This window comes from Pangasianodon hypophthalmus, chromosome 15 (genome assembly GCF_027358585.1).
Source record: "Pangasianodon hypophthalmus isolate fPanHyp1 chromosome 15, fPanHyp1.pri, whole genome shotgun sequence".
Taxonomy (NCBI): domain Eukaryota; kingdom Metazoa; phylum Chordata; class Actinopteri; order Siluriformes; family Pangasiidae; genus Pangasianodon; species Pangasianodon hypophthalmus.
In genome coordinates, this window is record NC_069724.1 from 11,716,519 (window position 1) to 11,741,771 (window position 25,253).

Genomic DNA, 25,253 nt, shown 5'->3' on the forward strand with positions numbered 1-25,253 from the left:
GTATACTTCTGTATCCATGAACACGTCAGTGCATGGTGCTGACATAGGTGTCCGCCTTCATACTTGACGTACATACGTACTTCACATGAACGTATCCACTAGGGCCCAGTGTTGCACGAACCAAACAAAGGGGCCTGGAACAAAGGAGGGTTGAAAAATCCTGTGTGGGGGGGAGAATATTTGCGTCTTTCAATAATAAATCATGTCAGTTCTCACCGAAAGCATTTCCGTGTAGCTGTGTGCTGTGTCTTTACTGGGAGTCCATTAGACGAAAGAAGAAAGTACAGTGTGCAATCCTGCAGGACTAAATTAACCTGTAAAATGAAGCTACAGCTGGTATAAAGCCTGGCACTTTATATTCGCACATGCCACAATATCGTGATTATAGTTTTCTGTAAATAAATCTATTATACATTTATGTCATCTTACCGTGGTGTTTGTGTGAAGTAAACATGAAATCATGAAATACAGTGGGGGAGCTGTAGAACTGCAGAAGTACCATGTGAGAAAATAAAAGCTGAATGTGATTCACAAAATGTTTTAAACTAGTTATTTATATGATTATCTAATCATTTATTTAGCAGCTCAGCATTCTCTCTACTCAGGTAATTTATTAAAAAATTTTTGAAAGTTTTTCGATGACAGTTTCCAGCCCTACATGCCCCTTAGACATTTTTATTGCTTTGTATAATTATGTGTAGTGTGAAACCAAAGCAAATAGCAAACAAGCCCGAAGTATCAATTTCACTCTGATTCGTACTCTAACAGACTAATAGGTGTGAAAGCAGCCAAAAAAAAACAAAAAAACAAAAGTTGTTGGTTTTTGGTCATGTTGTGACTAAGCCCCTAGTATATAGAGACTATTACTTGTTTACAGTTTTTTCATATTGAAGGTAGAAAGCTAAAAAGCCTTCTGATTTAGATTGGATTTGTAAACTGTAATGACTTTGAGTGCACGTCTCCTGAATCTCATAGGGCTCAGGGCTTATTTGGAAATCAGTGGACGCTCTGAATTACTTAACTAGCTGTCTTTCTCAAGCTCACAGATCAGACATGAGGTGAAAGAGGACACAGACAGATCACAAGTGCAGGCTAAGTTATATTACACCTATTCCACACATGCCGGGATGTAGCAGAGCAAAAGGCTGAGCGATGAGAGGAAATATAAATAGACAACTGGGATTTCCATTGCTTTATATACACAGTGGCCTTCAGTTACTTCAGATTTCTCACTCTGCTTCTATTTCAGCATCTGTGCCCTGACAGTGGTTGGGTGCCAATCAAATTCATATATTGATTAGCATATATTTTAGCATATAATTTTCTTATAACTTTATAACTTGAAAGGGTTAAAGTTAGCTAATGTAAAATTATCTCTCTACCTAAAATGTAGTCAATCAACCAAGACATGTTTATTATCTGATGTTTGCTTCTTTTGTTTTGTACCTAAAATATACTTTTTGTATTATTTCAAGAAGTATATTTTAAAGTTATACCAGCAACTTATTCTTCAGTTTGCTGTAATGAAGTACACTTGAATAAATGTATTTTTACATATTATTTAAAATTATATATAATTGTCTTGTAAACTTAAGTATTTATTTAAAATGTATATTTTAAAGTCTACTTTAATACAGTTTAGAAAGTACACTTCAGTAGATGGATTTTTCTACATATTGATGCATGATTAATCAAATGTATACTTAGTTGTCATGTCAATGGATAATTCACTCTGTTAAAAATACAATGTTTGGAAAAAAAACTTTTCGACTTTAATGACTTTCTCAACACACAAATCTGGGTTTCTAGGAAGGAGATATATATAATATTTATTTCCACCAGCATTTCATCAATATCACACAATTACTTTGCCTTTTGGTATTGATTTAACCAGTAAATTAATTCCACATACAAGCAAACGTTTCACTTCTAAGTGGTTGGAGTTTGTGGCTGCTCCAGCTGTTAACTCAAAACACGCTGAATTTTATATTCCCCAGGATCACTGTCGTAAAAGTCTATTGCTTTGAAGTAAAAAATATTAGGTGCTTGAATTTTGCTGAACATTGTAACAACAGAGAGCATTGGTATGAGTTATCATTCACAAAAGAGCAGTCTTCTTTTTTCCCCTCCCCAATAAAAAACAAGCAGATGAGCCAATCAGCATATGAATCTGAAAAGACGGACAATTGTGCAAGAGTTTTGAACTCGCCGATATTAACTTCCCATCTCACATCAGCAATTTTTTTTACTGGTTCTTCATCTCTACTCAATTTTCCTGCTTGAAAGATGCACTGATCAGCTTTCTGTCACCGTAAATGGAGAATGTTTTGAGTTATGTTAATTTATCAGTGTATGTTTGACTTAGCTAACATTAGACAGGTATATAGTTAACTATAATCAGTTAACTATATTCAGTGTGCGATTTTTAAAAGGACTAACTATATCAGTCCTTTATATCATTTTGCTTTTATCCCCACCCCTTCCTTGGGACTACTCATTCCTCTTTGCTTGGCAGGTTTATAATAGACAACATTTATTTTTGTCATCTTTTATTAAAATGCATAGTTTATTTCCCGCTTCTGAGCATCTCATTTTGAAAGGGCTCATTGAACAAAAGTGTCTGCGTTCTCCTTAGTACTGCTTCTGAATTAACTGTAAAAGTGATACTATGTTTACTAATGGAATTATTTATGTGTGTGTGTATACACACACACACACACACACACACACACACACACTCATACATATATGGTTCAACTGGCATATCTGAAAAGTTATACTCTGTAATCTGAAGCCTCAACAAAATGAAATGCGTTGATTTTATTGCTGATGATTTTCCACTGCACCAGCTGATCTGCGCTTCAGGATAGCAGGTCAGCTTCAAGCTGTGTATAAAATAGTGTCCCATTAGTGAGTCGTGTCCTGTTGCATTCCATAAATAGTGACACCCTAACAGAGACCTCCGTGTTTTGTCGGCTGACCCCTGCGGTTTACTTTCCTCCTGCTGTTATAAACAGTCTTGCAGTCCAAAATAAAACACAGAGCCACGTCAGCCAGTCATATACCAACTCTCAGTTCCTGTTTATTGCATGGTGTGTCATCTGGTGTAATGTCCTTTAATCTAAGTCCAGAAAAAAGACATTCTAAAGCCTTGTGTGTGTTCAGGTCATCTGTAATCAATTGTTCGTGTCTGTGCAGGAAAATTCTCTGACCCTGGGTTGCTTTCACTTCTGCAGTTCTTTCTTTCTTTCTTCCTGTTCAGTGGATTGTTGTGACATTAAATCAGACTTGCTTTCTTTGTTTTTTTTTTTTCTTTTTCTATCTCTCTCTCTCTCTTTTTTGGGGGGGGCTTGCGTTCTTTACCCGATGTGGTCCTTCTTTCATGCTGATTCATGTTCTTTTCCTGTTTGGATCATTAATCAAACAGATGCGTAATTTCCTGTGTGGTGGTTTGTGACCTTGCATAAAGCCTAAAATAAACTCGCATTTACAACTCACCAAATATGAATACATTAGTGGGTGGAGATGAACACTGGACAATACGTTGTCAATATTGCAGTAAATTGCATCATGGTGCGCAATGAAAATTGAAAATACCTGAACTGAAACTGATCGTGATAATCCTCATTTTTCATCAGTTTTACTTTTCTTTTTTCTTTCCTCAGAAAAATTGGAAAATTGTGCTATACATCATACATTATGAAACTGTCTTCAATTCTTTTTATTTCGCAATATTTGGCATAATTTCAAAAAATGTCTTGCATTACTGACCAAAACGCAAAGCATTTGCATTTATAGATTTTTTATAATTCGCTCACAAATCCTGATTTGACGAATCATTTGACGAAAATGTGCTGCATGGTGTTTTCACAGAAAACACGAGGACTGACTATTTGGTTGAAAACATGAGGCATGACTGTTTGATGAAATGACCAGGTGTGGCAGTTTGACAAATAATGCTAGGCATGTGGTGATTTTTATGAAATCACTAGGCATAGCGATTTGATGAAACTACTAGTGGTAGTTATTTGCTGAAACTGCAAGGTGTGGCAATTTGAAGCAACACATGGCAAGATGATTGATGACCGATCCTGTGAGAATCAGAAATGAAGTAGTCGTTAGCCTTTTCAAGTCAAGTCAAGTCAAGTGGCTTCATTGTCATTTCAACCATATACAGCTAGTACAGTACACAGTGAAATGAAACAACATTCCTCCAGGACCATGGTGCTACATAAAACAATATGGAACTACATGAGACTACGCATTACTACGTAAAGTGCACATGCAAAGTGTGCAAACAGCGCAAGACAGTACAATAGCTACTAAAACAGGACAATAAGAGTAAGAGACAGTGTAGTGCCGACCAGTACACAGTTCTAGTGTGGACGTGTCAGATATAACAGTAGTGCAAAAGAATCAATGTAATAAAATGCTGTGAATGTAAACATAACATACTATGACATAGTATTTCAGCAGGTAAGTTTATACCATGTATGGACATACCAGTTATCAGGGGAATCAGCCATGTAGAGAGTATAGCAGTGACAGGAAATTATATACAATATTTTTTTTAAATATAGTAGCAGCAAAAAAATGCAGGTAGTAAATACAGAAATGTGCAAAAATTGCAAAGGGAGTGGAATGGTGGTTTTTTGTTGTTTTTTTTTTGCTGCAATTAAGCGAGTGAATTAGCAACACTTACACAGTATAGCTGAAGAAAAGATGCTGATGAACCCCTCCATGTCTACTAAGAAGAACTACATTTAAGATTTAGATTAAAAAAACTGTAACTGGAAATTAACTGCTTGTGTTTTATTACCATTTTGGTAGAAACTGGTGCATAATATTTGAAAATAAATATGAAAAATGTGTAAGATGTGCAATGGCAGGTTGTATAGATGGATTCCTGCAAAAAATAGAAAACACTGAAACCCCTGTATTCATCAGCTCTGTTATTGAATGTAGTGAAACCCACCTGCTGTATGTTTTTCAGACCAACGAATGGAGCAAAAATGATGAGCGTCTCCTGAGCGCTGTGGAGCATGGAGAGACGGAGAAGGTCACCTCGCTCCTGGCCAAGAAAGGAGCCAGTGCCACCAAACTGGATGGCGAGGGCAAATCAGCGTGAGTACAGAGAGAACCACAGGCTTTCCTTATTGATCCAAATTTTAACTGTGTTCCTAACTGATGTTTCTGCACTGATATTGTGTAGGCAAAGCACAAATCAGTGTGTTTTATTAAAGGAGAAAGTTGCCTGGATTCTTAGGTTTAATATCAATTTCGTTTTATTTATAAAGCACATTGACAGCACTCGCCGTACAGATACATAATGAGTGAGCTGAAAAATTTCCTAAGAACATGAGGAAGAGACCTTGAGGAGAAACCAGACTGAAAAAAGAGGAACCTGATGCCATCCAGTGAGATTTTTAGCAGTGAAAATGAAAGCTGAACCTCTCAGTGAAGATCAAATTATCTCTCAAGTTGCATGTTGCATTTCTTTTGCACTGCTGGCAGGCAGGTTCACACATTATAACCTGCGTTTAATTCTTTACTTTACACCTTTCCATGGAAGTGAATTGCTCATGTTGTAAGAATCCAGAGATCGTTCTCCTTTAATAGCCTTATTGAGTGTAATTAAATACCAATCATTTACCAACCAAACTAAAAATCCCTGATTTACCAAAGCATAGCATATGTTGATAAAGGCCAGTCAGGAATAAATTACCAAGTGCTTTCACAGCACAGCTGATTTACATTTAGCCACACCTACAAAATTCCATAAAAGGCAAAAGGCTTACAGAGAGCTGTAAATGACAAAATGACAACTAAATGGTGAATTAGAACACCCTAAGCACAGCATGTGCTAAATCTTCAAGTATTTTTTAATTAAGGAAGTAAGAAATATACAGTCTAGAACAGCATGCTAATTCCACCATACAAGACAAGGATAAAAGATTAGACAAAATTAAATAAATGCACAAAGTATAAAAAGGGGGTGTCATAGTAATATATACTACGCTAAATACTAAAAGAGGCTTACAGCTATTATTTACTTTTCTTTAAGAGTCCGAGTCCCTTTTTCTAATGTACTACAGGTATGTATAAAAATTTTTTATAAAAGACTATAGACACACTAACTCTATAGCTGAGTAACTCTATAGCTCTGGCTGAGTAAATTGGTGTGTGTAATTAAAATAAGTAATATAATCTTGACTTTAAATGACTAATAAATGTATACCACAGTAAAAGACCTGTGCAATTCAGAATGAAGTAGCTGTTGGCCTTTTGTGCAGGACAAAGTTCTTCAGGTCAATGATACTGCATCCGGCCTGCACTTAATCAAGAATAAATCAGCAACAGTTATAAGTGGAGGTATACAACAGGTATAAGTGGAGAAACGACACAGCTGATGAACCACTCCATGTCCACTGATTTGTTAAATATGTGGTACATGTGAATGCATGCATAAAATGCTTCCTTTATGTTGATATTTATTCACATGCAAGTATAACAGGCTAAAATCCATTTTTCTGAACTCGGTGGATTTTCATGAATACCACAGTTTCCGAATACATTTGTATGTATATCATGCTAAAAGTCATAAATGTGTTTTTAAATAGACTTTTATTAGTCTAATAACTATTAGTCTATTAAAAACTGGACACCATAGTAATTAGACAGTACATGATTTATAATTTTCTAATCATATACTCCACTCCAATTTTGGGGAAAAAAAAAAAAGATGAATACTGGAATGGCTTCAGACTTTGAATGTAGTTGTGTTGCAGCTCGAGTCCGAGTTGCATTGACTCTCTTGGACAAGTGCAAAAGCACTCACTTTACATGATTGTCAGGTTGTAATTTCGAATGGAGTCATTTAGCAAAATCGTTAACCCTGATCTGCTCATGCATTATTCTAGTAATGTTATTTAATAAAGCCTGTAAATATGTTACTGAATGTTGATGTTTTCGTGCATGTCATTTTTTAAATGTGTGTGTTTGTGTGTGTTCGCGTGTGTATGCCTCCTCTCCTTCAGTCTGCATGTTGCAGCGACTCGGGGTCAGGCCGAGTGTCTCGCCATCATCCTGGCCCATGGAGCTGATGTGTCTGTAGTGGACGCTGCAGGTTCGGCTGAGTGATGGCGTCTTCTTTCTTCATCTACATATGAATTACCTGCAATTTCTATGTTTTTGCCTACATTCTTGCTCGTTGGATTTTAAAATGCGTAGTGGGTTTTTACAGCAGCACTTAATTACCAACACAGTTTAGCAGTATTTATTGTGTTTACTTCTTTATATGGGGTGCTGATGATTTTCACATATACATATTCAACTTCCACTTCTAAGTACTGTATGCTATTATTTATCACATTCTTAGGAATTTCACACAAGTTTTGTGTATTTTCAAATCTAATATACAAAGTATTTACCACATACCTTTTTAATTAATTTGTAATTTTAGATATTTGCTGTACTGTAATATTAAAGTGCTTATTTTTACCTTTGTGTCTTTTCATATAGAAATCATTGGTTAAATCCAAAATATCATTAAAATATGTTTCAGGTTTCTTCTGTGTTGAATTGAGCTCTTTGGGGGCAACTCACTGTGTTTTTCTTTTTTTCTTCTCCCATTTGTTTTAGGTTTTAGTGCTTTACACCTAGCTGCCAAAAACAACCATCAGGAATGTGCCAAAAAACTCATACAGGTAAAGTAGTGTCATGCATTTCTGCTTTGCTTTCACTTACAATGCAATAGTTGGTGTATAACGTGAAATTGTCTCAATATACATGCTTATTTTTTAGGACTGGCCTGAATATTTTGAATACTCAAATATTCGTTTATGGTATTAGTTTCTCTATTTAGTATTGGGAAACTACGACTTTACATTCCCACTCCCAGTATAAGAGCACACATAGGCAATAAAATAATGTTTTCTCCACCCTGTGTAGTACTTTATATGTTCAAACTGTGAGTTTCACCCAAACACAGATAACTTCTGGGAAGGCAGTCATATGACCAAATTCATGTGGTACTTTTATAACTATTGATCAGAGACAGAGGCAGACACGAATGTGACGATATGTATCCCTGAATCAGTCAGTGTTATACAGTAAAATATGTTGTAGGAAATATTCCACACTAAATCAAATGTGTTACTGCTTGAAAAATGTTGTTAGGAACGGAAAAAACACAAAGGTGTAATTTCATGAGAGTGAAGTCAGTACACAAGGACATCACATTTTAATTTTGGTCTTATTTTACTTCTGTGATTGTTGCACAGCTGCTGAAATGGCTATGAGTCTCGTACTGTAGGAAGGTTTTTAAAATTTGTTTTAAATTATTATTCATTTTGTAAAAAATTTTACATCATAATTAAGGGAGCTGGAATATCTGACAGGTACTGATTATTCTCTGCATGGGATGACAATCTCTCGTATTCTTCACATGTCTGAGCTATGGGGTAGGATGGCTAGACGGAAGCCCTTTCTCAATAAAAAAAACATCCAAGCCCAACTAAATCACCCTAAACCATGTGGCAAAATGTGTTACGGTCTGAAGAGACCAATTCCAAAGATATGTTTGGCACAAAAAAAGTACGTCACCATACCCAAGATGAAGCATGGTGGTGGCAGCATCATGCTTTATGGCTGTTTTTCTTTAGCTAGAACTGGGGCTTTTATCAAGGTGGGGGGAATCATGAATAGTTACAAATACAGTCGATTTTAGTGCAAAACCTTCAAGTGTCAGCTAGTAAGCTGAAGATGAAAAGGAATCTCACCTTTCAGCATGACAATGACTCAAATCGTACATCCAAATCAACAAAGGAATGGCTTAACCAACAGAAGATCAATGTTTTTGAATGGCCTAGCCAGAGCCCAGACCTGAATCCAACTAAAAATCTGTGGGGTGACTTGCAGCGAGGAGATGCCCTCTCAGTGTGATGGATCTAGCATGTTTTTGGAAGAAAGAGTGGGAAAATACTGCTAAGTCAAGATGTGCCATGCTGATAGACTCTTACCCAAAAAGACTGAGTGGTGTAATCAAATCAAAAGGTGCTTCAACAAAGTATTAGCTTAGGGGCGTGCACACTTATGCAGCTAGGTTATTGTAAGTTTTTTCTTTTTCTTTTTCCCCTATAAATGTTTTTGATTGTTTTCCACTTTATTTGTATACTTTTCAATTTCACATTGGAGGTGGGAAAAGTTCAGGTCATTTGCACTAGCCCCAGTTTACGCTATTAATTATTGCCCCCTAGTGTATATATTTTGAACTACAGTAACCAGCATACTTGAAATTGTGGTTAACAATGAGACATAAATATTCTTGTTGTCAGATATCAGCTTTCAGTCACAGTATGAGCTGCTGTGATAATTACACTGTGTATATAGCAGCAGATTAATTACAGTGATGAATTGGGATGCATCGATACAATTTTTTCTGACGGAGCATGAGCAAGTTTTTTGGTACTCGTCGTTAATGATGCAGAAATTAATAACCTACTTACTGTTAATTAATCAGGGGCATCATGTTGTGTTGGTTGCTGCTGTGTGCTGCGAGTTTTCTGTTTAAGATTTTATAACGTTTAAAACAATTTTTAATAGAGAGCATGAGGGCGGCCATCCTGAGCACGCAGAGCAAGGTGCCAGGAATTGTACCATGACTTGCGATGAAAGTATAAACCCTGGCAAGTTAGGGGAAAGGAAGCAAAGTCTCAGTGGTCAGTGCTTGCACAGCTGAAGTGCTCTTACCACCGAGATTTTCTCTACACACTCTATTCACTCCTCCATGTTGGCCAGTAACACTTGTGTGTGCAATTCACAGCAACTTGAACTCATTTTTAGTTATTATCACCCACTTATACTGCTCTGTGCACTCAGGTTGGTGGCCCTCGACACTCTGTATTAAAGATGCTTGCCATAAGTAGTTTAATCAGGTTACTTGTAGTGTAGGAAGATGCTGTAGTCCTTTTTTTCGCAGAGCACAGTGTGTAGTCTGAGAAGCTTTAATCATCATGAAAGTCATGAAGACGTTTCATGTTATCTGTTCATTAGTGTGACTTAGATGTCATGTAGTATCAGATTTTAATATCAAAGCATTTTTTTTTTTTTTTTTTTTTGCAAGTACAAGTAAATGATCATGGTATTAGACTGATAGCAATATGAGTATGTCTAGTGATGGTATTAGACCTCATTCTCACTGTCACCTCTGTTAAAGTTCGGATTTGTTAGAAATTTAGATCAACTCCTTGAAGCTGTCTGATCCTTAAAAAGCCACATTATGACTAAAAATTTGATTATAGAGAAATTTAATAATGGTTGACAATGTAAAGAGTTGCAATTCGAGTGTTTTCTTTTAAAATGAAAAAAGCTCATGGAATGTAGAGATACTAAAAAAAAAAAAAACAGAACTAAGTACAGTAAGAAAGTAATTACATGGTGATACTTTCCACCACTGATAAGTTTTTCATCACTATAACTACAGACAATAAATAGACTCGCAGCAGAAAGTCTAAAGTAACCAGGTTCCATGGAAAAATCTGCTAATTATCAAGCCATCTTTTGCCCCATGATGGCTGACCCAGTCTTGTCTTGCATGCTTTTCCTGCTTGTTTTGTCACAGCGTGCTGTGGAAATTCAGTCTGCTAACTAAATAATGCAGACATTGTTTCTGAATGGAGTTTTACAGCATGAATGAGCGCTGAGTTTCATAATGTGATTCTCTGAGAGTCATGTGGATTACACAGCTGCTGATAAAGCCATAAAGTGAGACCATACTGGGTGCAAATGCAGGGTGTTTATTGCATAAGGGACCTCACAATACAACTCCCAATACAACTGCCTCAGTTCAGGCAGTTATGAAGTGATTAATTCAATTCAATTCAAATTTTATTTGTATAGCACTTTTAACAATACACAAAGCACAAAGCAGCTTTCCAGAAATCCGGATGTAGATTAGATCTCTATTGAGCAAGCCAGAGCTAACAGAAGAAAAAACTCCCTGAGAGGAGAGCAAGAAACCTTGAGAGGAACCAGACTCAAAGACCTGACACCTGACAGTTTGTTTATAAATAATTAGAGTATACAGGTGTAAAGACAAACGGTACACAGCGTTTTGTAAAGGTGTGCAGTATGAGCAGAGGGTGAACGAGTCCTGAGATGAGCACAAGACTGTCTTTATGATTACAGCAGCAGTTCTCAGTATCCAAGCGATTATCCACTGCAAAAACAGTGAGACGGTGTGTCTGTTGGAACCATTCACAACACTTCCAAACAGAAGTAGAGCAGATTATAAGGCTGCTTCATACTACATTCTTTTCTACCAAAAAATGTGCTAAAGTTAACACTAGCCCTGTGTACAAGTATTTTAATAATAGGCCTAACAGCTTTAACTTCCAAGTATGCTTGCCCAATAAAGCACTCAAATGTTCCACAAAGATTTAGATTTAGTTGCTGTTCTGCATTTTATTCGGCCTGTGATTAAACTATAATTAAACATCAACAACCCCAGCTGAATGTCCAGTGTCGTTCCATCTGAAGTCATAAAGTGAAGCAAGTCAGAACCACGCTGTTCTGCATGTGTAAGTATCCGCAGGCATGGACTCGGCCTGTACAGCAAACTAGCGGGGCTTTTATCGTTTCATGATTTCATCTGCATGGATGTTTCTAGCATTTTGTCAGCATTATTTGCATTCCTAGTTGGAATCGTGGTATTTGTTCAATTTTTGGCATGAACACAGAAGTTTGTGGAACTTGTTTGACAACCTAGAAGATGAAGAAGATGATAAAAGCCTGTATTGACATTATATATTCACCTGTACAGTACTATGAAATACTTTTCTTATCGTTGCATCGCTCAGTTTAGAAGGAAGTCCAAGTTCAGCCATACCTACACAACTAAGTAAATTATTTTGAGAGTAAACTCAAAAAGGTTTTGTTGGGCTGGATATCCCGTAAGACCAAAAAATGAGGCAACAAAACAGGTCACTTGAACAGGACTTGCAATCTTTTTGTTATAGCAGCGTTGAACTTGTGTGTCTGTTTTGGTCTGGGTTCCATGAGCACATGAACTGGAAATGAGTGCTGAGTTAAGTGTGAATTTATTTAACAACATCTGTGATGGAATTGAATTGTTTCAAATAAGTTAGCATATAAACACTGTCACATCCATCCTTCCAATATAATCCATCCATCCTTTCAGTTCAATCCATCCATCCATGCCACCAATCCAGTCCCATCTACTGTATCAGTCTCTCCAATACCATCCATATATCCATCCAAGCCAATCGTCCAATCCAATCCATCCATCCCTTTAATCTACTTCATCTATCCATCCATTAGTAGATCACATGGCCGTCTGAAGGCTGTAACTGTGTTAGGAACTCAATGTGCCAATTAGGACAAGATAAGACAAGTATTTTACCTGGGTTTATTTCTACTGGTCATTTTATAGAAAGTAAAAGATGGGGTAATCTTTTCAGACATGTGTATACACAGTCTGAAAATTACTGACATGACAGATTCAGATGGAGCTAAAATCCCAGAGATACTCCGGTAATAATGACATTACCCCATCTGCCCATGAAAAACCATCCAGTCTGAATGGGGTTTTTGTCTGATGTTGCAAATTTACAGACAAATTTGAGTACGCAAATGCTGGATAGTTACCTGAGTTAGTGGTTTAAAAACCATGAAACCTACATTAAAGTGCTTTGTTGCACCACTGCTTTCAGCCATTTTATTTAATTCGGGTGCAATTTAATATTACTAAGTGAAAAGTTTCTCACTTGAACGTGACCTTTTTAATGGCGCTGCCACTTTTTTTCATCAGCATGAAAACAGCGCAATGAATCTCAGGAGCAAAGTGTCCACTTAGTGGGTTTTTTTTTTTGAAAACACTTATTTTGTGCTGTCTTCTTAAATCATTATTTTCATTACTTCAGTTTAGAAAGGCTACCGTGGGCATTTTTTTCACCTTCAAAGTGCCTTGCTTTGGATTGTGTGAAGCGCCACTGTGAAGTTCTTGCCTTTCACAGCAGCTAAGAGCAAACTTTCTCAAATGGGGTACACATGCTCTTGGAGGAACTACAAAGTTTACTAAATTGAGCAATTACTGAACACAGGAACAAAATTACATATTTCATTGCTGCAGGGTTGAACATAATCACAAATAAAACATACTGTGTCTAAAGCAAAATGAACAAGTGGTTAACAAAAAAATAGTTCACCACCTTCTACCAATGACAGCACAAAGTCGGCTAAAAAGAAAACAAAAACTCAAAAATAGAGCTGGTTTTGAGACACATATGTGGCGATGACAGCAAATAAATTGTCTTTAAATTGTCTCTCTCTATGTATTATTAAAGGGGTACATGGCTTTAATGAAAGGGGGTAAAGTAGCTGGAAAACTTTGAGAATCTTCAGCAGCCAAACAGAGTAAGCCTGGGGGCAGAAACCAGTGTGATTAGTTTAATGAAATGAAAATTGAGGCATTTTTTTCCTAATTATCACAAATTATTAGTATATTTCATAATAAATATTTCACATTTGTTATATCGCCCTGCTTGGAGAATACTACCAAACAAGACAAATAATATTAAATGCAAATTTTTTGCTGAAATGCTCCTTTAATTTAATTTGAAGTTTGGTAAGATATCTAAGGTGATGGATTCAGTAAGCCTTTGGTCGAGTTCCTGATGTAATTCTGTCTTTGTTCTGACAGAGTAAATGTGTGTTAGATGCTCTGGACAGCGGTGGGAGGACTGCTCTTCATCACGCAGGTAAGAAACTCTCAAGGTTTTAAGGAAAATCTAAGGAATTCGGTCTTATCGGCAAAGGGTCATGTGGCTGCAAGCTTTCATTCCAGCCAAATAGGAGGCATACTTGGTAGTTGATTGGAGATCAGGATGAACTGATTAAACGAGTGGAATCTTCTGTGGCTCCTTCTCAGTTGGTCCATGTCCTTGCTGTCCTGTTTAGTTGCTTTTGCCTTGATGTCTCTCAGCAGCAGCACTTCTCTTAGTCCTTGGCTCTAAAAAAAACATTATTAAGTCCTGACCTGTACCAGTCACAGAGCAGTGAGGTCATGAAGGTCATATTTATTTTTCCCTTTTAGAGGAGAAAGTGCTCACCAGCCAGTCCCTCTCCTGCGTCAGAATAGCACAGTGCTGACACAAATGACGTTAGGCCTGCTCAAAATGGGGCGTGTTTTTACCAGCGTCCAAGCCACTGCTGACAGGATATCATTTAGTGCTGGTTACTAGGGAGGGGTTGGAGACAGCAGCCACTTCATACTTCCATTTTATTTACATACTGCATTTAAATCAAGGAACATTTCTGCTGGTCATGTTTCTTGAGTATGGAGTAGAGCAGAGCAGAGCAGGGTAGGGTAGAGTAGGGTGCAGGTTTTTTTTTTTTTTTTTTTTTTTTTTAGAAAGAAAGCTCATACTCTTGCAATGTTACAGCTGAACATTGTTTCCCAAATGTTCACAATAATGCAATGAAGTGCTGGGTAATTATGGAATTATGAAGTGATGGGTAATTATGGAATTATGGAATTATGAGACAATGTATTACACAACCATTACCCTACATTCAGACTAGCAGTTGAGAAACAACTCATGTTTGTAGTTTGTGTCTTGTGGGTGTGCACTGTCCGTTGTTTATTTTTAGTTCCAGTGAGAAACCACCTTAGCGACTGTGTGTGTATATAGCTTCTAAAGTTAACTAGTGAAACAAATTAAATAATGCAGTAATCAGTGTGAAAATTGGTTGTTGGATTTGTTACATACTAGGCTTCGTACTAGCTTCGTTAGCAGATTAGCGAAGCAAGCTAACTGTACTAGCTACATACACTCAGTGGCACCAGTGATACTGCTACGTCCTTCAAAATGTTATCTTTCTTCGTAATGTCTATATACACATTTAACGACAGATCATACATGCCAGGATAGATGAGATGAAACCTCGGTTATAAGCTTTTCTTTCATTTTTGCACGTCAAAGAGTAAATGGGAACTAATAGCAGGTAGGAATTCTAGTTGTGAGTGGGGAACTGAAGAAATGTCAGACCACAGGCTCCATAGTATTAGTGCCAGGAATGATTCAAGGTAATCGATTGGATTTGTCACTTTACTGTTTCATACATAATTTGCATAAAGTTGAGATCTCAATTCACCTGTAGCTGAAATGACAGCATCACGTCATTGACAGCATCATGTCCTCATATTGACCTGCGATATACAAATGAACTCTCTTAAGGATGCACTTTGTGAAGACTGAAAGTGCTTCTAGAGCTGTGATCATAAAATAAAAAAAAAATAATACATTGGAAAACCGATGCACCATTGCTGTGCAGTGGATTTTGATAGTTATGGCTTCACCACTAGGTGGTGGAGGCACTATATTTTTTGGGTTATCCATCCAATATTCTCGTTAGCACGATATCTCAAGACCAAGTGGTTGAATGTTCATAGGATTTATATGGAATTATCATTGTAACCAGCAGGTGAACTGATTAGATTTTGGAATTGATCTAAATGGGGTCAAGGTCGCAGCAAGGTCACATGTCTGAAATAGCTAATTTCTTCAATAGCTTTCTTCCTGTTAAGGGTATTTGAGGGATACAATAATTTGTAACAAGAAGGACTAGACTTGTTGGAGGCAGAGGCATCCCCATCAATGTCATTTTTTTTTTTCCCCGGCCCAGAAATTAGCCGACAGAGCAGATTTGCTTCTTCAGGAGAGGGCCAAGGTTGGTCAAGAGAAGTCCATGTTTTCATCGCAATTGTATTTCACCTTGCAGAAAATAGGGCTCTTTTTCTCCACTAGCCAAAAGTAGTATTAGCACAGCCAAGCAAAAGCGACTTCTAAAGTAGATGACAGGGTTTCAGCAAAAAACACTGGAAGTGGAGGTTTGTCTTGTACTCCAGAGTGACTCACTGTCCATAAAATATGCTAAATGCTAGCATTATGTCTTTTTTTTTTTTTTTTATACTGACTTTGTCTGTTTTCTCTCACAGCTGCTAATGGAAACGTTGTGATTGTTCAACTCCTGTGTGAGCACAAGTGTCCTGTGAATTTGAAAGATATGGTACGTACAAAACCATGTTTTGTCTTTTTTGGGGGCATTGTTTTTTTGTTTTTTGGGGGTATATTTTTTTTTCCCATGAATTTTCCTGAAAGAGTTGTAAATGTCATTAGAAAAGCTCCTTTCACTTCTCCACACTTTATTAGTACAATCCAATGGCCTGTGGTTTACCTCAAGCATGTGCAATAACAAACACGCCGCCTTGCGCTGATTCGCGTCTCTTGGGCTTGGACTGCTCTGTTTGTGCTGATTCGACTTTCCCAATAGCAGACTTGAGGTCTCCATGAGAAGCAGTTTGCCATGTCTGTGTTTTTTTTTTTTTTTTTTTTTTTTTTTCTGGTTGGCATTAGGCCACTCGTTAAGCTCCTTCCTGTGTGGATTCTGCCCAGTACACTCACTGATACTTGCTGTAATTATCTGCACCCTCGTCTACTTTAATATGGAGCTTGGAAGCTGACAGAAGTATTTCAGTATGAACTTAGTATATTTTAACTATATAAACATCACATTAAATATTTTTTTTCTGTGGTATATTTAATAAATGTACATTTTTGCCATTTCTTCCTCTTTTTGAACTTTATAGGGGTAAGATTTGCCTTTTAATACATCTACATCTAAATCAAAATTGCAGGTTACGGTTTTGAGATTTTAAAAAACAATTCTCAATACAAACACACAAATTCAAACATCAGAAATACAGATTTGATGTAGATGCTTTCAGAGTGGTTGAAGAGACCACTGAAGAGAAAAGTATCTAAAGTTTTTATGTTCAACTGAAATAGCTATATTCCTATTAAGCAGCTGCCTTTGGCTGTTAGCTGCTAACAATTGCCAGGAACTTAATGTTAGCACATTCGAACTAGCTAGAACATTACCTAAATAGTTACATTGGAGTATATTAAGCATCGAGTGTTTAACATCACGGGAAAAAACTAGCTATTTGAGTAGAATGTAAAGTCATTTTTATTTGTTTGACCACTCTGAAAGTGTCTGCTTTTCAGATAACCTACTAATACATAACTAGGCTGTCCGCTTTATCAGGGTAGTTTGTTACACAAGTAATTTATTGGTAGTTTATCTGGTTTTTATCTAGGTTTATTGCTAGTTTGTCTGCATTACCTTAGTACTACCAAGTACTTAGCTATCACTTAGAACACCATCTTATTTCTCTTTGCTTTTTCTAATTGCTCTTTTTTTTTTTTTTTTTTTTTTTATCATCATCGACACACGTGTGTTGCTGTGTGTGTGTGTGTTGCTGTGTGTGTGTGTGTTGCTGTGTGTGTGTGTGTTGCTGTGTGTGTGTGTTGCTGTGTGTGTGTGTTGCTGTGTGTGTGTGTTGCTGTGTGTGTGTTGCTGTGTGTGTGTACTGCAGAGTGACCTATAGTGTGTGTTGCTGTATGGGAGTTGGAGTAATTAGATATGTCTTGGCCTTTTATTTGTGCAGGATTCAACCATATTTCAGCCATATACACACAACAAATGTGTGTCTGAGAGTTTCTGAGCTAAATAAGATAAACAGAAATAACTACAGATTGTCTGCATACTGTCATAAACTCAACAGTAAATTAAGGCCTCGGTAAAATCAGCAACTCTTGTAAAGTACAATTAAAATGCAAAGAAACAAAGGAAATAAATAGGATGTGGACACTATACTGCATCATTAATACAAGACTGCAATAATAATGAACTGCGGAGTGTATTATCATGCAAAGAAATATTAAACCTAAAATAAAAATTGCAAACGTTAACAATATGAGCAGCTCCGCTAGCGGTTCTAATCCGCTCATTAAACATGATGAAATAATATGCATACAGATTGCTAAACACCAACAACATTGCATACTTGATGCCAGGAATAATATACTGATATATTGAAGCAATCCGTATTATTAACAACATAAAGTCATGATTCAAACTTACTTTGTCACTAACTTTATCCTGCACATATGAACACTGCACGTGAATGTAAACACTGAAGCTCTGACCGCTCCATTTATATAACACAGAGAATATGCAACTTACGCTAAAACCGTACATGCTCTGAAACAGTGTAGTACGTTTGTTAAGGAACAAGAGAAATGTGATGCATGTAAAACATAGACATTATTATGAACTCGAGGCTTAAAACGTAAAGAATTCACAACAGCGTGGAAAATATGATGTGCTAAATACTGGCAAGTGTGTCTTTCCCTAGCCGTCATGCTGAAAGAGGTGGTGCTACACAGAACAGGCTAAATTGAGCAGATTGACATAAATCTGCAAGCAGTCAGCAAATACTTGCGTCATTGTGCCATTCCATCTTAAATGAGCTGAGTAGAGCTGGGATTTGTTGCGTCAGTCATGATTCAACTCTTATTTGCGTGATTGCATGAAACTTGGGTCCTGATGCAATATGTGAGAAACGTTAACGCTGTGAACTAGCTAAGACGAGGTTACATGAGGTGAAATGAAGAAGGCCGGTGTAACTGAAGTGCTCGTTACATATTTAATGCTAAGGTTTGGGGGATGAGCGATGCTTTAAAACAAAAGAAAAGCAGAGGGAGAAGCCTTAAATGACCAGATGTTTTGTTTAAGATGTTTAAAACCCAGCGGTTGCCTCTCATTAAAAAGCCTCTCACTGCCGTGTTCTTTGTGGCAAAACGAGTGCACGTCCCCAGCAGAGTCTATAATGTTAATGATCTTAACTCTCTTTTTTTCCACGTCAGTCACGACTGAAGTGCCACAGTGCAGTGCTCGAAGTAAAATCTTGGATGTGTTAAATGAGTCCCTGCTCTCTAGTTATTCTCCGAAGATGAGCTTTTGCACATTTGTGTCCTGTTGCTTTTTTCCTCCGCAGGAATCTTTGCTTTATACCTGCCCTCTCTTCGCCTGTTCTCTCTGCTGGAAGCAAAGCAAACACTTGAAATCATGTCCCGGTGCTGCGACCTCACAACTTGAGCAGATCTCACATTTTTTGCATCTTCACCATTTTGCACAAGTCAACTAGAATTCCTGTTTGATACAAAGTCTGAATTCTGCACATGAAGCACGCATCTGGAACTTATTGTCCTTTATTTTTGAATAGTGAAAGCACGGCATGCCTGTGTATCTCTTATTTTCAACAAACACCACAAGAATGTTTTAATAAGGAAGGAAGTTTCTATTATCAGATGGCAACACAAAAAATGTGTGGGAGAACATCAGGAAGTCAACACCAATGAGTAATGCTTTCGACTATTAAATCTTCAAGTCTACAACAGAGCACCAGGATTTTATTGTAAAAATTGTTTTTGGTAAGAAACTAAAACCAACCCTTTCTTTAACCCTGGTGCTATCCTTGTTTTGATTAAACAAAACCAGGACTCACTTATAAACCTTCAACCACAGGTTTAAAATGATAGTGCTCAATGACACAACCATTCCCATGCAGTGAATTCTTTATTTAATTTAGTGCATAGATATATTTTGTTAGGATCCAAGCTCAGTTTAGACCTTAATACACCAGCTTGCTAGTTTACCAAATCCTCTTGGCTAGCACATGGATATATACACGTAGCACACCTATAACATGTTGTAGGTGTATAATTACTGACTAGAGTCCATCCTGAAATGGAAGGAGACCACTCTTAGTACAGCAGTAATGCCAATATGCTCAAACTCCAGTCCTGGAGAGCATCCCAGTACTACAGAGATTTGTATCATTAGTTGAAATGGCTGCTGAATACTAATTGGGTGATGAAGGTCATGTTTACGCAGTCATCATCAGAATTCCTTTTACAGATCACCACAGAGATGCAGTACACCAAATTTCAGCTCAATTGGATTTGCACATCCGGCAAAACATTTCTTTGAACTTAATGATGCCCCCCTGTGGATGACCACACCCCGACATTTGCACGCAATCTCATACTCTCATCCCAGTCATGGTTTTCTAGTTTAATGCAAATACATTGGTTCTGTTCATGAGTTGCTGCTGTTTGAGTAAACCAAGCTCTAGTGAAAATCTGGCTCTACTGAAAGATAGGCCAAAAATCCCAGTACTAGCGATAGGACGTATTGCATATTATGCAAATTAGCTCAAAAATCTAAGTGGGTGGAGCTTACGGATTCTTGAGGACTTTTTGGTTTGGTTTGAACCCAAGTTTCTGCAGGAGCATTTTGTCTCTATGCCTCACAGTGTAAAACACTGTGCTCTAGTGCCCCCTTCAGGCTGATCAGGCTCATCTTGCTCTCATGAGTAGTAGGAGGGCGTACTACCTACTGAGCAAGTTTCGTGTCTGTTAGTCTGCACTGTTCGTTTTAGCGAAGATGAAGATGGTTAAGAAAAAGATCTCAACAACAAAGAAAACAGTGACAATGAAGGTGGTGAAGTAGAAGATGGTGAAGACAGAGAAAGACATCAATCATTGGATTGATGAAGAAGAAGAAGAAAACCATGAGTAATAAAAAGGCCAAAGCCCTACCATTTACAATATTGTTTCAGCACTAAGTGCTTGGACCCCTAAAATGAAAAGAAAAATAATGCAACAATATTTAGGAGAAAGTTCGTTTTTATCATTTATCGTCATAATACTACATCACTATAGAGCTATTGAAATGTTCTTGTTTTATATAAATACAAATGTAAGGAAATTTTGCCAATCACAAGTCCATATTGAATTGTTTTCTCATCAAGATTTCAACTAATGTGGCATATGAATTCCCACTGCATGAAAATGCATCAACTACGGATTATGATTGAGCTGAACTTGCAGGGGCTGTGTCTGAGAAGTCTCAGAGTGTCTGACACAGGGTTTTTTTTTTTTTTTTTTTTTTTTTTTAAAAAACCCAGTGTCTGTGTAATGGTCTGAAAATAGCTCAGATCACTGCCTGGCTCTGCCCACTGTGTTCGTTTAAAACTGCAGCCATGACTTTCTCTGGCAAATCCAGCCTGTGTGCTAATATTACACACAGTTTAAATGTCAGATTGTTAAATTAGTCCCGACTCTGGAGTTCATTCCAGTACAGACGCCACACTAATCTTTCTTTATAGAACACTCTTTATACTGATACGCCACAAATTCCACTCTTGGAACTCAAATCGGAATTTACCCAGGCTAATTAGCGGCGAGAGTCTGTGGGAATATGCTATTATAGAAATCGGTGCTTAATGTGTGTTGATGGATCATTGTTTTTATTATAGATTAGTAGCCTACATGATGAATTTTTCCGGTGTGACCAATTGCTTCATTTAAAACACATGAGCATTTGTATCCATCATGAAAAACCATTATGCTTTGTATTTTCATAAGGGCTGTAAAGTCACATTTCACTTGGAGGCAAAAAACTTGCATATTTCTATGTTCAAGATTTGAGTTCTTCTTTTAGTCACATAATGTAAGGTAGTAAAAACTTGTGTTTCCTAATTTTTCTGGCTAAATGACCCTTTTGACAACAGCATTATTATTATTATTATTATTATTATTATTATTTTGGTTTACATAATTTTATTTTTATTTTATTTTTATTTTTTTTTTTTAATATAGTTCCTTTCTAATACCCAAGGTCACATTACAGTGGGCTACAAATAAATACATGTCATTTATCATTTTTCAAAAATATGGTCTACCTTTGAAATTAAATATAAAAACCAGACAAAGTTTGTGTCCTGGAAGTGATATTAGGTTTCAGGTAATTAGTTCTTTTCTATCACCCATTTATGAAAGTCTCACAGTTTCTGTGGCTGAATCATAAATGGTGCTCTACTGAGCATATATTTCACTATGTACAGTCTGCAGTGACAGTGTTACACCCTAAGTAGTGAGCGTGTATAGTAAATAACCGTCCGACAGGTTTTTCTATAATAAATGTAAAATTAAGTTAAAAATCAGTGATAGGAAACATTACTGTTGGTGATGAAAATAAAATGATGAAAGTAAAATATAGTTTCATGATTTTATTTGTTGTTAAAATAAAAATGACAGCCTCATTAATATTCAAATGCACTTGAATACTGAAGTGATTAAAATTCAACTGCATATTTTAAATGGAATTTGGTAGTTTATATAATTGAATGTTTATTTTCCCATCTGAAATCTGAGGGGTTTTTTTTCCTCAGTTAAAAGCAATATGCATGAGCTTAATGCTAAATATATAATGTTTTTGTGTATTGATGCAGAATCCTTTGAGAGCAATTGAGGATGCTCTGAGGAGTTGATTAAGCCAACACCGCCCCCCCACTCCCTGTCAGTAAAGCTGTAGGAAGCTGATAACGATGCTGGTGCAATGAGCTTATAAAAGCAAATTCAGAGAACTTCACACAAAAGTGCCAAGACACATTTGCAGGTGTGATCTAAACACCATGTGTCCTGTAAATGAGGACTGTATTACACACCTTGTTGTTGTAATCCATTCCAATTGTGTTTGAGAATCGGGAACTGTTACATGCTACATACTCAGAATAAATTAACCCACTGGAAAAAGTTGAAAACGTATGTGATTTGAAAGCCAGACTGATTCATGCACAGGATTGCAAACCTCTTTTTTAACATCCATAATGTATCGCAGATGCTGACATGCCTGAATGCATTGCATATCTGTTAGGGTGCCGGTTGCTCTCGAGCTTTCATCATGTTCCTGAGTGCAGCCAAAAGCTCAGCTCAGCCTCGATAAACACACTTCTGATGAGACGTCGTCTTCCTGCTTTCTGCACCCAACTAATTGGTCCAGAACACTGTGACCACTGGGGCAGAGGGAGGGCAGATGATCAGTCTTCCTGACTGCTTTCATTATTTCTTTTTCAGCTTTTTCATTTATTTCTTTTACATATATATTTTTTAATTTGCTGCAAAAAGCTCTAGCAGATCATCAAATCCCCCTGACTAACAAGAAAAAAGAATGATCTGTAAGAATCAGGACATTACAGGTCAATAATATTTATGCATTTATACTGTAAATCACAATGTGATTTATTTGTATTCAGAAACTGAAATATTGAGGGATGAAATTGTATATACTTGTATATATTAGATTTTAATCATAGCTGCCATTTTCACGTTTAAAAAACTGGCCAGAAATAAAGTGTACCTGTTTCATGTTACTCCAACAGGCATTCCTAAATCATCACACACTCTTCTCACAAGACAGCAGTCCAGTTTGTACATAAACACTTTACTTCAAGAAGAAAACTTGAAGAACTACTGCCAGAACTGCTGTTATAGAAAAGTAATCAACAGCTTGTAACCAATCAGAATCAACATTTCTGTGATATTAAAAAAAATAGTCAGCTGTGAACTACAGGGTGTCCCAAAAGTCTCCATACATATGGGATATTAACACTTTTTAGCAAAATGTCTTCCAAAATTTCTCACACTTAGTTTATATATTTTTTCAGATAGCCTTTAAGAATGCCTTTGACAAAAGAAGAACGTATTGATATCATTCTCGTGGCTGGATCAGGAAGCTGTCACAAGGTTGCTAAGGACTTTAACAGGAAACATGGCAGGCACATCACACATGACACAGTTTTCAAACTTATTTACAAATTCAAAAAGACTCGAAAGTTCTGGACCAACCAAGAAGTGGACGTCCATGAAAAACCACTGACGAAGGCACAGCTGACATGGTGCTGGCGTACACAGTCCCCTACGTATGGAGACTTTTGGGACACCCTGTACATTATTATCAAAATTTCTACAATAAAGCTCTGCCTTCAAATTTTAGACTACACTCGGGCCTGATCCTGGTGTGGAGTGACACCAAATTCTGTGCTGAGGAAAAAAAGTGATTGAGCTACAGCTGTTTTTATCCCTGTGATATATATGTTTATAGACAAGTGTCATACATAGTCAGAACCCACGTCAGCAAGTCTGACACTCTTTGGAATGACTAACGCACACGTCAGAAGAGTTGCTATTCTTACCCTACTCATGGATGACTGCTTTTACTTATACTTTATTTTTCTCAAGTATATTTACTTGAGAAAGGGTTCTTGGGCAGCTCCAGAAAGGGTTCTTGGGCTTTGGGACACACAAGCATTCATTACAAATGGAAATTACAGACAAATTACAGACTCCATTCACACCTGCACTTAATGCTACTGATCACCTACGACGAATGTGAATACCATGTCTGAAAATGTTCATTTCATTTCAATTATCGTCCAGCTCTAACACTGCGTTCACACTAGCAAGCTGCAGGCGACTTCATTTTCTACATACAGTATGTGTGCAACACTGAGCCGCCGTTTCAGCGACAGCACAACAAAGCGACATTTGAATAATTTTCTCAGTTCCATGCAAATTAGGTATGATGCTGTAAAGCAACAAATTGAACCAATTGGCTCGAAGGATATGTTCAGTCCTGAAGTGTGTGGTTTGAGGAACTGCAAAAAATGGAAGAAAAACTTGCTTTAGCTTGCTTTGCTAATGTGATGGACAGGCCTTGCCCACAAGCGACAACAGTAGCTGTCACTACCTGCCCACAAGAGACAAACTACAAATGACACAAGTGACCATAAAGTAAAAACCATGCAGTCCTGAGCAGTACAACTGTTTCTGGTTCATCATTTTATACTAGCATGCTGTTATACTGTATCATCCTACCTGCAATTAATCACTAATCTTTCACCTTGCCTTCCTGTAGGACGGATTCACACCGTTGCTGTTGTCAGCGAGACATGCCCACACAGAGGTCTGTGGCATCCTGCTGGACTGGGGAGCCAACATCAACGCCTGTGACAGGAATGGCAGGTGGGTCCGCTCGTCCAGCTCGCTCATTCTATCAGATTTGTGTTGTCTTTTGAGGTTTGTTTAATAATTGGTGTGAACACTGCAGGAGTGCTGTCATGCTGGCTGGAGAGAGCAGCTGCGTGGCAGCTGTGGAGCTTCTCGTGCACAGGGGAGCTGACCTACGCCTGCTCGACTCACTAGGACACGATGTGCTGCACTACGCCAAGCTGTCGGGCAGCGCCGAGGTCCGAGCTGTCATCACCGCCGCCCTGCAGCGCCACCCAGCCGAATCAGGTGATTACCCATCAGTCAAACGCACAATAAAACTAATACCAGGTGGGAATTGAATGACAGCTGTGATACACAATACTATACAACTGAATCATAACCCTGGCCAGTGGTGGTTCCTTGTCACCAATGGACAGGGGTGCCAATACATTTTGCCTAGGAGTAAAGCCATTAGTTGTAGGTTCTAGCTTT

At 37.5% G+C, this 25,253-nt stretch overlaps 1 protein-coding gene across 7 annotated transcripts in view; it reads left to right on the forward strand.

The window, feature by feature from the left end:
- The window catches only part of rai14 (retinoic acid induced 14), a 68,187-nt gene that overhangs the window by 31,416 nt on the left and 11,518 nt on the right, over window positions 1–25,253 (forward strand). For 5 of the 7 annotated variants that reach the window (XM_026941138.3, XM_034311135.2, XM_026941139.3 and 2 more), the window contains exons 3-9: window positions 4,994–5,124; window positions 7,038–7,126; window positions 7,642–7,706; window positions 13,721–13,778; window positions 16,019–16,089; window positions 24,688–24,794; window positions 24,880–25,067. In XM_026941138.3, coding sequence (XP_026796939.2) covers window positions 4,994–5,124; window positions 7,038–7,126; window positions 7,642–7,706; window positions 13,721–13,778; window positions 16,019–16,089; window positions 24,688–24,794; window positions 24,880–25,067 — 709 coding nt within the window. The remainder of the gene's footprint in view (window positions 1–4,993; window positions 5,125–7,037; window positions 7,127–7,641; window positions 7,707–13,720; window positions 13,779–16,018; window positions 16,090–24,687; window positions 24,795–24,879; window positions 25,068–25,253) is intronic. The other 2 variants (XM_053240060.1, XM_053240061.1) reach the window with 1 other exon arrangement.